This window comes from Carcharodon carcharias, chromosome 20 (assembly GCF_017639515.1).
Source record: "Carcharodon carcharias isolate sCarCar2 chromosome 20, sCarCar2.pri, whole genome shotgun sequence".
NCBI lineage: Eukaryota > Metazoa > Chordata > Chondrichthyes > Lamniformes > Lamnidae > Carcharodon > Carcharodon carcharias.
Window position 1 is genome coordinate 109,548,170 of NC_054486.1, and position 14,712 is coordinate 109,562,881.

Consider the following 14,712-nt stretch of genomic DNA (forward strand, 5'->3'; position numbering starts at 1 on the left):
CAAGGTAACTCGCCACATGAAGCTTTCCTCGAGGTGTGTTCGAGATGTGTTAAAGCGCTGTATAAATGCACATCCTTTCAAAGGTCAGACGGCAACAAGGCACTTCAGTTCCGTGGCATATTTTCTGACAAGAAATTGCTTTTCTTTCTCCCCACCACCTCCCCCACCCCCCCCACCCCCCCACCACCCCACAATGTCGTCTTTGATTTAACATAATTTTATCGAGGCTGTCTATCCTCCTCCCCCTTCTCTTCCCTCTCCACCTCTGCCTATTAAAGATAGAAATCCAAGTGATCATTTCCCCATGCCAACTATCCTTTCAGGATGACATATCGTCAAGTGGTGACCAGCTCTTGGACCTATTTACAGCAGTTTCTCTTTGGCTCCCCATCACGTCCCTCCCATCAACATATAAAACACTCGTTTCTTTCCGCTTCCCAAAGTTGGATGAGCTAGCAATTTCCTAGAAACAGAAAACTACAGGTGAGGGCCTGAAGTGCAGCACACTCACCACAGTCCACAGGCTCAGTCAAGACGGAGAAGGCAATGGCATAAGCCACAAGAACAACTCCCAACTTCACCCCACCCCCACTAAACTAAAACCAACCCAACAGTAGGAAACTTGGGTGGGGGGGGGACTCAGATGAAGGGTCACCAAAAACAACAGATCGAGGTTCAATTGTACATCAGAACCTCCTACCCTGGCAAAGGGAATTATGCTAAGGTACTACACAAAAAAAAACCACAACAAAACCTATGTAAACAATTTGTTTTGTGTAAAATGGGAGGAGGGTGCTTAATAAAGTTATCTCGGTTCCTCCTTCTCTGTTGCTAAGGGACGCAAAAGGCGCTGCCCCCTCCAATTAACATTTAAGAGGTGAAGAAACACAATATAGCAACTGGCAAAGAGATCTTGACACTGAACAAGTCACAAATAATTTATACAAGATTTAAAGAGACAATTGGTAAATAATGCTTTATACACACACCAAAAGAAAGAGACACTTATTTGACCATGAAGACTTCAATAGATGGTGTCCGTCTTAACGGACAAGGAGGCAATGAGGCATTTATCTTCATTTCCCCCCCTCCCTTTCTCTCTCTTTTTTTAAAAAAAAAAGCTGTAGGCACAAAACAAACTCCGTATGTTCATACAGAAAGATCCTTACCTCCTTCATGGTTTGACGCATTCACATTTTTCAGGCAGCGGTTGTCCCTTTTGCCTGTCCGATGTGGCTGTTTGACTGGAGTCAACTGCGATGATTTAACGTCGCCTTTCGCTGGCAAGAATGTAATTGTACATCTTTGGGAGGGGTACTTGTCCACACCCAACTCCTCTTCCACCTCCTCGCCTGCCATTAGAGTCCGGCTGCAAGGGGCCATTAAATTTTTGCATTCGTACTGAATGTCTTTGTTGCTGCAGGGTTTATCGATGGGGTTCCTGATAGGTTTCAGGGGCTCCCACTGATTGTTCACTGTATCCTCCATGGGCGGCCGGCTTCTCTCCCTCTCTTTTCTCCTCTTCCGTGTCCACCACACGCAGATGATGATGCAGATCAGCCAAACCACACCAAACGCCACACTGAGCACTGGGACTAGGTACGCTGTGTAAATCAGAATAAAGGGTGGGGAGATGGAACAGTGATGTAAAAATAAATTGGCACTGAATCTTTTCATAAAAAGAAATAGCTTGTATTTTTATAGCACCTTTCACAATCGCAGGCTGTCCCAGTGTCTTACAGCCTGCTAACACTTTAAGTGTTGTAATGTAGAAAACACAGTAATCTTCTTTTGGCACAGCAAGCTCTCATAAACAGCAATAAGATGAATGACCAGATCATCTTTGTTTAAGTGATGCAGGCTGAAGCATAAAGATTGGCCAGGATATTTGGGAGAACTCCCTTGCTCTCCAAAATATTGGCAATGAGATCTTCTAGAACCAGCTGAGGGGCAAACAGGATCTCACTTTAATGTCTCATCAGAAAGGTCGCACCTCCGACAATGCAGCACCTCTTTAGTACTGCACTGGAAGTGCCAGCCTGGATTATGCATTCAACAGTGGATTCAGTGGGAGCAATTGTAACAGTATTAATCAATCCTAGATTAAGTACAGCACAGGATACAGGCTGAATAATCAGCCCTCCTCCTAAACTTTGACCCATTATCAGAGGGGCTAGCCTTCAGATAGGGTGCTAATCAAGTTTGCCAATTTTGGTGCATGTTAAAATTGCTACAGTACTATCTGGAGAACAAAGGAGAATGCTTAACATTTGCAGTTTTGACGAAAGATCACTGACCCAAAATGAAATGGTTTCTCTCCCCACAAATGCCACCTGCTCAGTAAAGTATTTTCAGCATTTTCTGTTTTTATTGTGGAGTTTGCACAGTACCCTGAGCCAACATTCTTCTTCATCCAACACTAAAACCACCTCCCCTTCCACCCCCCCAAACAAACAAACGGTCACTGATTTCATTGTTTCCTACTTTACAACAGTGACTTCACTTGCTTCTGTAGATTGGCTGCCATGTTTGACTGCACAACAATCAATTTACTTAAAAAGTGATGTTGATGGAGGGATAAATATTGGCCAGGACCCCAATCTTTACTTCTACCTGAGGGGGCAGACAGAGCTTCAATTTAATGTCTCATTTGAAAACTGAACTTTGACAGTGTTGCACTCCCTTCAGTACATCACTGGCGGCATCAGCTGGATTAGGTGCTTTGGAGAACCAAGAACTTTATGACTCAAGGAGATTCTGAGCTACAGGTAACACATGATTTCAGTCAAATAACATGCAGCCAAACCGAATGATGTACAAAAGGAACATTAATAAAGGAACAGTCAGTATTACCTGGCTGGGAAGGAGGGACATATGCTGTCTCTATTTTCACCTCGATTACTGCGAGCATCATGGTGCTATTTTGTCGTTTGGTCACATTGTCGACAATCTTCGTAACCGCCTCCCTTATCAGGATCCCATCCCGGTCCTCACTATGTTGGGTAAATGACTGGGGGAGGTGGGGGTTGTGTGGAGGGAGGAGAGAAGCAGAACAGAGAGGAGGTAAAACACAAATAAAAACAAAGTACTAGAAAGCCTCAGCAGGTCTGGCAGTTTCTGTGGAGAGAAATATAGAGTTAACATTTCGAGTCCAATATGATTCATCTTTGGAACTGGTGAAACTGATACTTGGAAGGTTTTGCAGATAGAGAAAAGGTCAATCAACCATCAAACAAATGGCTTTCCTCATCAGTCTCAACAGCAGACATCAATGGGCTATTTAATCACGAGGGCCACACAGTCAAATCTGACTTCCCAACATCCATTTTCCAGAGTAGTATCCAGTTAGCTACCAGGAGCAGGAATTGATTACTCCTAGTCTAATTCAGATGCGCCCTGCTGAGGTCAGCCAACCGGACAATCAAGACTGGGAATTGCCAACTGGACAATCCAACTTGACTTCCTCCTCAGGTTCCCAGCAGAGATCCAAATCTAAAGGAGTTAGAATGACCCATTGCCTTAATAGGAGCATTGGTCATTTGGCCCCTCCAGCCTGTTCTATCATTTAATTGAATTATGGCTGATCTGTAATGGATTTATGCAAAATATTAATAAAATAGTGTATCTGTAGGCTGGAAAAAATTAAGTGTTATGCGTTCCTTCCATTCTATTCACAAAACTAGCACATATCCATAAAGAATCCAAACATAACAAGCACTATTGGGCATGAACTCACTGTGCTCAAGCAAAGCTTGCAATGACATTTGATCAGATGCAAGGCTGATTATGATATGGCAATGACACTTCCAAAAACCCAAGCAAGGCTGTTACTTACGATGGCTACTTCCACTGCGCTGTCGGTGGCGTTGGCCAGGTCACACAACACGAACAGAGTCCGCTCCTTAGAGAGGCTCTGCAGCACTGGTAGATACCGCAGTTCTGAGCAAATGTATTCCACAGTAATGCCCTGGGGAGAAGAATTGGAAGATAACTCTGGGAACACCTATATGAAACTCTGCAAACTCACATTCAGAACAAATTGTGTCTCTAATCCACTAGCAATTATTCTACACGTTTAATCCCCGAAGACCAGGTGGCTCACTATGCTGGTGCTTTGTCACACTGGAAAGAGCCTTCCTGAGCTCCTGCAGTGCCTCTTGCAGATGGTACACAACATTGCCACTGTCCATTGGTGGTGGGGGGAGTGAATGTTTGTGGAAGGGGTGCCAATCAAGCGGGCTGCTTTGTCACAAATGTTACTTGCCACTTGTCAGCCTATGTCTGAATATTGTCCAGGTCTTGCTGCATTTGGACATGGACTGCTTCAGTATCTGAGTCGTCACGAATGGTGCTCAACATCAGCCCACTTCTGACCTTATGATGGAAGGAAGGTCATTGATGAAGCAGCTGAAGATGGTTGGGCCTAGGACACTACCCTGAGGAACTCCTGCAGTGATGTCCTGCAACTGAGATGACTGACCTCCATCAACCACAACCATCTTCCTTTGTGCTAGGTATGACTCCACCAGCGGAGAGTTTTCCCAGATTCCCACTGGCTCCAGTTTTACTAGGTGTCCTTGCTGTCACACTTGGTCAACTGCCGTCTCGATGTCAACAGCAGTCACTCTCACCTCACCTCTGGAGTTCAGCTCTTTTGTCCATGTCTGAACCAAGACTGTAATGAACTCAGAAGCTGAGTGGCCCTGGCAGAACCCAAACTGAGCATCAGTGAGCAGGTTATTGCTAGGCAAGTGCCACTTGATAGCACTGTTGACGACTCCTTCCATCATTTACTGATGATTGAGTGTAGATTGATGGGTCAGTAATTGGCCGGGTTGGATTGTCCTGCTGTGTGTACACAGGACACACCTGGGTAATTTTCCACATTGCCAGGTGGATGCCAGTGTTGTAGCTATACTGCCCTACCTTTCCCCCTTTAAGGGAATGTATCTTGACATTACCTGCGTTACTTTCTATTTACAGGTGGCCCAATGCTCAGCCACTATCTTTTCTGCCAACATTTGATTCCAACTCACTCAACTCAGATGCATTCTCATCCCATCGAAATTGGCTTTCCCCCAATTAATTATCCCTGCTCTGGATTGTTCCTCGTCCTTTTCCATGACCAACCTAATCCTTATGATGCAATGGTCACTGTCCCCTAAATGCTCTCCCACTGTTATTTGATGCACCAGGGGCAACTCATTCCCCAGAACCAGGTCCAACAGCACCCGACCTCTCGTTGAACCAGAAATGTACTGTAGAAAATTACCTTGAACACATTCCAATAACTCTGACCCCTCTAGTTATGCACTATTCTTATTCCAGTCCATATTTGGATATTGAAGTTCCCCATTATAATTACTCTATAAGTCTTGCACCTCTCTAATTTCTTTGTAAATTTGTTTCTCTACATCCCTTCCACTAGTTGGTGGTCTATATACTACACAGATCAATGTTACTGCACCTTTTTTTATTCCTCGCCAATAGCCAGAGAGATTCTGTCCCTGACCCCTCTGGAACATCCTCTCTCTCCAGTACAGTAATACCATCTTTAATCAATACCACCACTCCACACACCCACCCCCCACTTCCCCTTTCTTCTTTTCCTGTCTCTCCTAAACACCTTGTAACCAGATGTAGAGGCGACTTCCATCACATCTCCTCAGGGTGGGGTGAATACAGATCCCAAGGGTGAAAGGCCAGTTCCCAACAAATATATTCAACTCAACCGATGACTGCTCTGAAATTCTTTGCACAGTCTGCCTTACCTTTGGAATCTTTTCCTTGTTGAAGATGAGTGTGATCTTTGCACAGTTATTGTCCAGTTGTCCCGTGTTAGGCTGGCATTTGGAGTTAACAGGCAGAGCGTTTAAGGGGTTACACTCCCCCCAGTCAGTACAAGGAGGGGAGAAACACTTGAGCCATGGGCTGACCTGGCACTGCTGGGTCTCTGGACACATGAAGTTTTCGTGGCCAGGTCTTTCATGCAACAAGCAAGACTTCTGGCCGCACCATACCTATTGAAACAAACAGAAACACCACGCCAGTTTAATAAAAGATTAAAGTGAGCCAACGGCTAGTCATTATTAAACTTCCTATTCTTCATGTGTGAGCACATCAACACTGTCGAGCTGTTGACCTCAGGATGTCACAAGTGGCTTTACAGCCAATGAAGTACAATACAGAAGTCACTGCTGTCATGTAGAAACATGCAGCAGTCAAATTATGCACAGCAAGTTCCCACAAACAACACTGAAATAATAACCAGATAATCTGTTGTAGTTTTGTTGGGTGATGGTTAGAAACTGGGAAGAACTTACTTGCTCTTCTTCAAATAATCTCTTAGGATCTTTGACACCCACCCAAGGGCCTCCATTTAATTTCTCGTCCAAGGATGGCACTTCTGACAGTATAACAGCACTCCTTTATTCGACTGACATTTTGTGCTCAAGCCATTGGAATGGAACTTGAATCCATGGCTTTCAAACTTTAAGAAGCCAGATACTGAGCTAGGATTAACCTCTGTTACCATTTCACCCGCATTAACAAACTGATCCAAGCTAATCACTCACTAAGGTGAATGGATATGCTAGGAGTATGGAATGATCAAGTGGAATTTTATCACCCAGCGTTACCAAGGAAACAGACAGTTTAAGTAGGTTCAAGAGAAAATTGGATGCTTGTTGAGAATGTGCAGGAAAAGGATGAACCAAAGGATATGGTGGTAGGCAGGAGTGGAGATCATAAGCAATCTTTCCCAGTGTTTAAAGCTTCTCCTAACTCCACAGGAGTTTTACTTTCCCCACAAGAACCTGATGACAGCACCAGTACATACCTCAGACACAGACCAGTTGTAATGTGTTTACCATTTACACAAGTGAAAATAACTGACGCAAAGACCCAACCTCGGGGCTCATATTCTATGAGAGTCCAAGGTGAGCGAGAAACAATCAAAACCTCAAATCCAATGAGTGCCTTGCGTCTTGTTATCAAACACCTTTCTATCCACCCATCCCGGTAGTAGCACTGAACTATGGGCACGATAGTCACTAGTTACTTTCCAAGCATACATCCTTCCCATGCAAACCTAGACAGGAAGTACTGGTAGGCCACTTGGTTTCTGATTGTATCACAGTCAAATCCAACTTACTTATACATCCTTTCTATTTGGAGACACTGCAAAGGCACTCTCTCTGGCTTGGTCCATTCTTCACAGAAGACCCAGAGGCCACCCCGTAGCAAAGATCATCTCAGCCCAATAATGAAACCCAGGACCATCTAGCTGTGATGGCACAGTCCGAGTTACATTACATCACAGAAGCAGGCCCCTCAGCTCACCTGGTCCAAGGGATATGCTTCACAAGCCGGCCCCTACCTTACCAGCAGAATCCTCTCTTCCATTCCTCCCATATCCAGCCTCTCTTTTTTTAATTCATTGGATGTGGGTGTCACTGGCTAGGCCAGCATTTATTGCCCATCCCTAATTGCCCTTGTACAGAGGGCATTTAAGAGTCAACCACATTGCTGTGGGTCTGGAGTCACATGTAGGCCAGACCAGATAGTTCACTAGTGAACCAGATAGGTTTTTACAACAATCGACAATGGTTTCATGGCCATCATTAGATATTTAATTCCAGAATCTTGTTGAATTCAAATTCAGCCATCTACCATGGGATTCGAACCCGGGTCCCCAGAGCATTAATCTGGGTCTCCTGGATTACTAGTCCAGCGACAAAACTGCTATGTCATTGCCTCCCCTGCTATTCGCCTCTTCGAATCCCTGTGGTGATGAGTTCCACATCCTCACCACTCTCTGGGTAAAGAAGTTTCTCCTGAATTCCTTATAGGATTTATTAATGACCATCTTATAATTATGGCACCCAGTTTTGAGCTCCCCAACAAGTGGAAACATCATCCCTACATCCAACTGATCAAACCTCTGCATCATTTTAAAGACCTCTATCAGGTCACCTCCTAGCATTCGCTTATCCAGAGAATAGGGTCCCAGCCTGATCAGCCTTTCCTGATTATTATGACCTCTTAGTTATGGTATTATCCTTGTAAATCTTTCTATTTCTTTCTACCCCATGTATTTATCTAGCTTCGCCTTAAGTGCATCTACAACATTTGTCTCCACGCACTCTGAGTAAAGAAGTTTCCCCTGAATTTATTGCCAACTATCTTATATTTATGGCTCTTAACTTGATGCCAAGTGGAAAAGTCTCTACAACTACTTGGAGAAAGGACCTCCAGCCTGTTCAGTATTTCAAGTTATAACCTCTTAGTTATAGCATATCCTTGTAACTTTATTTCTTGCACTTCCTTCAGTTTTTCTCCACACTTTATGCTTAAATATTTAATGTTTGGTGAATAACTAACTGCAGTTATAAAAGGAAACAGGAATAGTATTGGGAGGTTTGAAATGTTGGTTCAGAGGCAGATATGGTGTGATAAATGGCACACAGAACAGTAACTATTTAAAAGCATAAAATTGTCGTGTTTTTAAAAATCAGCTAGCCTCAACACAGACAAGAAATCAAACTTGATCTAGTCTTGTAGAAACAAGCCTTTACTTTCAAAGGTTTGTTTACCAGCCGGTGGGAAAGGCAAAGAGAAAATAAAAAACAATAGGACAAAGCCTGAAAGGAGCCTGTTCAACAGTAATCTCTCCCACCAGGTCATGTGGAAACATCAGGAGCACTGGAGTGCAGGGTCCCAACAGTTGTCTAGGAAAGTATAGAGCTTGCATTTATAGAATAGCACCTTTGACACAGTAAAACATCTCAAGGTATAATCAAACAAAATTAGATTGAAATAAGAGAGCAATATAGTGAAAGGAGAGTAAAGAATCTCAGTGCTGACCAATGGGCTCAGGGAAGAATTTATTCCAAACTTATTTATATTGGGTACTTGGATAGAAAAGGGACATATTCCACAACCAGGCACATTGGGTGCTGAGCGCAGTGAATAAAGTGCACTCTGATAAGGAAACATAACTTTTCTTTCATGACTTCAGGATGACCCAATGTTTAAATACATCTGCATTGTAGTCGCTGTTGTAATGTAGGAAACACAGCAAGCCAACTTAGGGTAAGCAAGATCCCACAAACAGGACTGTGATCATGATCAGAGAATCTGTCCTGTGTGTTAGTTGAGGGGTAGATATTGATCAGGAGACAAGTGAGAACTCCACTACAATACTTCAAATGGTCCCATGGGATCTTTTCCATCTACCTGAGGGGGCAGATGGGGCTTCAGTACTTACTCCACTGGGAACGTCAGCCTGGGTTGTGCTCAAGTCTCTGTCATGGGACTTGAAACCAGAAGTTCCTGACTCCAAGGCTGAGAGAGCTACTCAAGAGCCATGGTTGTAAAGGAACCCATCTGCTCTAACAGCCGCTGTGCTAAGTGGAAACCCACCTTTGCAAACTTCTGCTACAGAAGACAAGCAACAGAGGTCTCCGTTCTTTCTACCAAATGGAAGTAGTCCTAGGTATTGCTCTCTCTGGTCTAATCCACGTCCCAAAAATAAGTGCTCCAGGTTACCAATTTATATATAATGATTTTTAAGAATGCACTTCCACTTGTTCCTTCAAAATCCCCTCCACTCCTGAAGGCACCAACACTTGCTGTAGAGTGATATTTGACAATGAAATTGACTATAGTTCACCCCAGTCTTGTCATTAGAAGTCCACGTGCATGCACACGACAGCAAATCTCACTGATAACTAGGAGTGATCCTTAGCCCACAAGCCACAATGGCCAATGGTTTCACCAGTGCTGCCTGGTGTCAGCCATGGCCCAGCGGGGAGTATGCTCCCACCCACCTGAGTCAGATGGTCATGGCTTCATGCCGGACTCCAGAGATGGAGCACAAAATCCAGGCCGACACTGCCAGTGCAGTAGACGGAGTGCTGCAGTGTTGGACGCAATACCTTTAAGACGACACATTAAAACGTGAACTTAAAAGATCCTAGGACACTATTTTGAAGAGCAGGGGAGCTCTTCCTGGTGTCCGCAATTCAAAAGTGCTTTGTTAGTTGTGAAGTGATTTGGAACATCCTGAGGTTGCGAAAGGTGCTACAGAAATGCAGGCTCTTTTCCCTCGCCTCTCTGGCTGCGACTACTGAGAGATCAGATCAGATGAAACTGGGACCTTCCAGCATTCCCACAATTGGATGTTGAGGTATAAATAAAGGAGCGATCGGGTTTTATATCTTACCTGCCTATTGAGCAATTTCACTAAAGTCATCTACGCCTCAATCAAAAAAAAATGACACCATGCTACCCTTCTCAACATTACCACTGTTAAAATATATTGGCAAGAGGGACAGAATTTCACAAGAGAATGACAAATTACAAAAAAAAATGAGAATTATAAAAGGCATCAACAACATCTGATCTGCGATTCCCAACGCTTCACTTCATCTATCTCAACTTAATGTCCACTTGCTAGCAAGACTGCACATTGCTTTTACATAGCACCATTAACACAAAAAGTCACAAGATGCTCGAGAGGTGCAAGAAAAATAGATGCTGAGCGAAATTAGCAAGTGAAACCAAAATCTTAAGTCAGTTTAAGGAGGGTATTTTTTCTTTAAAAGAAAGAAGAAGATTAAGTGTTTTAGGTTGGAGTGCCAGAGAATGGGGTTTATCCAGCAGAGTGCAGACCAACAGCAGGAGGGATGTACAAGAGGCAGTGGCGGAGCTGGATAGGGGGTGGGGTGGGTGGTGGGGAGAAAAGGGTTGTTATAGGATTAGAAAAGGTTAAAGACATAGATGAGAGAATGAGAATTTCAAATGGAAACATTGAGAACAGAATCAAAGTGGGTCAAAGGTGATGGTGCATATGACTTGATGTTGGGTGTGATATGTTCTGCAGAGTTTTGAATGAGGTGAGGTTTATGGAGGATGGAAGATTGACTAGGAGACCACTGCAATAGTCAAGTCTGTAGGTGACAAAATCAAGATATGATGGTATCCAGCAGCAGATCAGCTGTGGTCGAAGACAGGCAATGTTACAGATCTGGAAGTAGATGGTCTTTACGAAGGTAAGGGAGTCAGAAGGTCAGCTCAGGATCATACAGGATGGCGATATTGTGAATAGCGTGAGACAGGATGGGGGCGATGAATGAAAGCCAGCTAGCAATTATATGAAAATGAATTTAAAAAGAAACACCCCTCACTTAAGGGTTTGAAGTCTGTCATACCTTAGTGCAGTTCACATTGCCGTTCAGGCACTGGCAGGTGTTGCACTCCTGCTCCCACCGAATACCATGTGGATGGTACTGTCCTGACATGAAGCATGACTTCCCAAAGCCAATGACTGCAAGGAAAAAGTCAAAGGATTAGGTCACTGCTAGAGATTAACTACTCATCAACTAGCAGAAAAATCTGCAATCTATCAGGAGAACATATTCCTCACAGACAGCAGAAGATGATTTCCTCTTTGTGATATTGGTAGATACATCATAATACAAATGTAAAGGTCACATTTACAATTCAATTAAATTAAACATCAAACACTCTCAGGGTAGCTACTGCTCAGGGTTAGATAAAGAGTAAAGCTCCCTCTGCACTATCCCCAACAAACACTCCCAGGATAGGTACTATATCAGCTATTCCTCGCTAGCGAGGATAATTTGGGTCTGAAGGTGGCCGATTCGGGATCGGCAGACTTCATGACACATTGGACATTTGTCATCTGGTCGTGTACCATCAATTCGGGCCCTGGCATATTCTTTTCACCCCTATCGCTTTTCCTCTTCATTTTGTCACCCTTGGGTCTCAAAACGCTGGGGTCCTTCTCACAGACTCTGCTGCCATATGGCTCAGTCCAAGGTGACAGTCTCCCAGGAGTTGATGTCAATGTTGCATTTCTTCATGTTGGCTTTCGACACATTCTTGAAGTGCTTCTTCTGTCCTCCTGTGCTGCATCTGCCCCGACTGAGCTGGGAGAAGATGACCTGCTTCAAGAGCCTGATATCTGACATCCAAACGATATGACCACCCCAACTCATCATGAATCCTACTCAATGGGGCGGAGACACGTGCATTCGGAGCTTGCTGATGGAGGATTTTGGTTTTTTGAATGTTGAGTCCCATCTTCTCGTACGCCTCAGTAAATACGTCAATGATTCTCTGGGTATCCATTTCCAGCACAGCACTTCCTGCAACATCATCAGTGTATCGGAACTCAATGACTGAGGTCGGAGTGGTCTTAGTTTTTGATTGGAGTCATGCGATTAAAGAGTTCACAGCCCATTTAATAAATAAGCTGCACTCCAGCAGGAGCTTGTCTCTAGTCAGGCAAAGCAGGGCAGCAAGGAAAATTGACAAAAAAAAAAAAGAAGAGCTGGAATAATGACACAACCTTTATTTGATTCCGGTCTTAACCTCCAAAGAGTCTGTAATGGATCTGTTGTTAAGGATTACTGCTTGCATACCATGAAGCAGGTGAAGGATGGTAACAAATTTTAGAGGACATCCATACTTCAGCAGAATCTTCTAGGGTGCTTCACAATTTAGAGAGTTAAAGGCCTTTGTCAAGTCAAAGAATGCTGTGTGGAGAACTGTAAAAATCATGTCGGCCGTGCCTCTTATGGCCTAAACCCTCATTGAGATTCGAGTAGCTCTTCAGGAAGTGTAATGAGTCTATTTAGAAGGATTCTTGTAATTATCTTCGTTATACATCACCTCCATAGGTGTTGGCATAGTTTCGAGCTGATCTCTAACTGGCTGTTGTGGGATGGAGATGCTTCTGTAATTTCCATAGCTGGATTTGTCCCTTTTCTTGAAGATTGTAGCAATCGTGGCATCCCTGAGATCATTCAGGACTTCCTCTTCATTCCACATCTGTAGGATAACGGCACAGAGCTGGAATGTTAGTTGTTCTCCTTCATGCTTAAAGATTTCAGCAGAGATTCCATTACCTCTTGCTGCTTTGTTGCTATTCATTTGAGTGATGGCTTTCATCACCTTGATAGGTGTTGGCAGAGTTCTGCGCTCGTTTCTAACTGAGTGTTGTGGGATGGGAGATGAAAACACTCTCATCAATTGATTCTTTACTGAAAAGGTATTCAAACTGCTCCCTTCAACAGGCGTCAACAGCTTCCCTTTCCTTGGTCAGATCTGCCCGGTTCTTAAGCATCAGAGGAGCTGGTCCTTGAGTACTTGGACCATAAATGGTCTGTATGGCAGTGAAAAAACCATGGGTATCATTCACGTCAACAAGATGTTGAATTTCTTTTGTCTTTTCTGCCCACATGCTCTTCATGTCATGCTGTACCTTTGTATTTTGGCCTGCGCTTGTTGGAAAGCCAATTTCTTTTGCTCTGAATTTGGATCATTCCGTTAGGTGCAGAAAGCTTACGATTAGTTCGTTGATATCCTGATCCTTTTCATCAAACCAACCCTGATGCTTTCTGACAGAAAATTCAGGAGTCTCTTTACATTGATGATATTGGACTTAAGGACGTCCCAAGGACAGTGGACACTTCTTCTGTTCTTGATTGAAGTTTGAAAGTTTTCCCCCCCCCCCCAAGGCATTGTTGGAATTGGTCCCTTGATTGGTCCTTTCAGAGCTTCAACATTGATCTTTCGTGGACAACTCTTCTGTTGCAACCATTTTTTGGGAGCCAGGTACAGCACGGGGTTTGGATACAGAGTAAAGCTCCCTCTACACCGTCCCCATCAAACGCTCACAGGGCAGGTACTGATGATAATTCAAGTCGACTTATCAGTTATGGCCATATTTAGCTAGAGAAGGCAGACAAAACTGTGGTGGGCACAAACTCAGAGCTCAAAGGTGTACAGATTATGTCTGAGCTGACACCATTGCCTAGTCTTCCACAACATTCATATTAAATTTGAGTTATGCAAATCAACAATTTTCCTTCTGCTCCCTCTTTACATATGGAATGAGGGTATTTGTGTAGGATGTACTTTTCTACACATTCTTACCAAAGTCAAGCCTATTTTGTTTGAGAAAAACAGTGACAGATTGTGAACTCATTGAAATGAATCAAGCTGGATTATTCAATTTTCCTTGTAGTGAGGTAGAGTGAGCGAGCTAGAGAGCCAATGTGGCACAAGAGCATAAGAAATAGGAATAGACCATCTGGCCCCTCATGCTTGTTCCACACTTCAACACAATCAGGGCTGATTCTGCCTCAGCTCCATTTTCATGCCAGGTCCCGATATACCTCGATTCCAGAGATCAATTATTCATGTTGCTCAGTCTTAGTAACAACCTGGAAAGGCTGGACAGTGGCATCCATCAGGGGGGCACAGCAGGGGCTGGACAGTGGCATCCATCAGGGGGGCACAGCAGGGGCTGGTTATGCACATCGGGGGAGCACAGCAGGGGCTGGTTATGCACATCGGGGGAGCACAGCAGGGGCTGGTTATGCACATCGGGGGAGCACAGCAGGGGCTGGTTATGCACATCGGGGGAGCACAGCAGGGGCTGGTTATGCACATCGGGGGAGCACAGCAGGGGCTGGTTATGCACATCGGGGGAGCACAGCAGGGGCTGGTTATGCACATCGGGGGAGCACAGCAGGGGCTGGTTATGCACATCGGGGGAGCACAGCAGGGGCTGGTTATGCACATCGGGGGAGCACAGCAGGGGCTGGTTATGCACATCGGGGGAGCACAGCAGGGGCTGGTTATGCACATCGGGGGAGCACAGCAGTTGGCAGTAACATC

General features: G+C 44.3%; 1 protein-coding gene across 3 annotated transcripts in view; it reads right to left on the reverse strand.

The window, feature by feature from the left end:
• Positions 1-203: 203 nt before the first annotated feature.
• LOC121292804 (protein jagged-2-like) overlaps positions 204-14,712 on the reverse strand; it is a 179,239-nt gene continuing 164,730 nt past the window's right edge. For all 3 annotated transcript variants that reach the window (XM_041215221.1, XM_041215220.1, XM_041215219.1), the window contains 5 exons: positions 11,214-11,329; positions 5,772-6,020; positions 3,836-3,967; positions 2,854-3,010; positions 204-1,604 (listed from right to left, as the gene is read on the reverse strand). In XM_041215221.1, the coding sequence (XP_041071155.1) occupies positions 1,150-1,604; positions 2,854-3,010; positions 3,836-3,967; positions 5,772-6,020; positions 11,214-11,329 (1,109 nt within the window). In that variant the 3' untranslated portion in view covers positions 204-1,149. The remainder of the gene's footprint in view (positions 1,605-2,853; positions 3,011-3,835; positions 3,968-5,771; positions 6,021-11,213; positions 11,330-14,712) is intronic.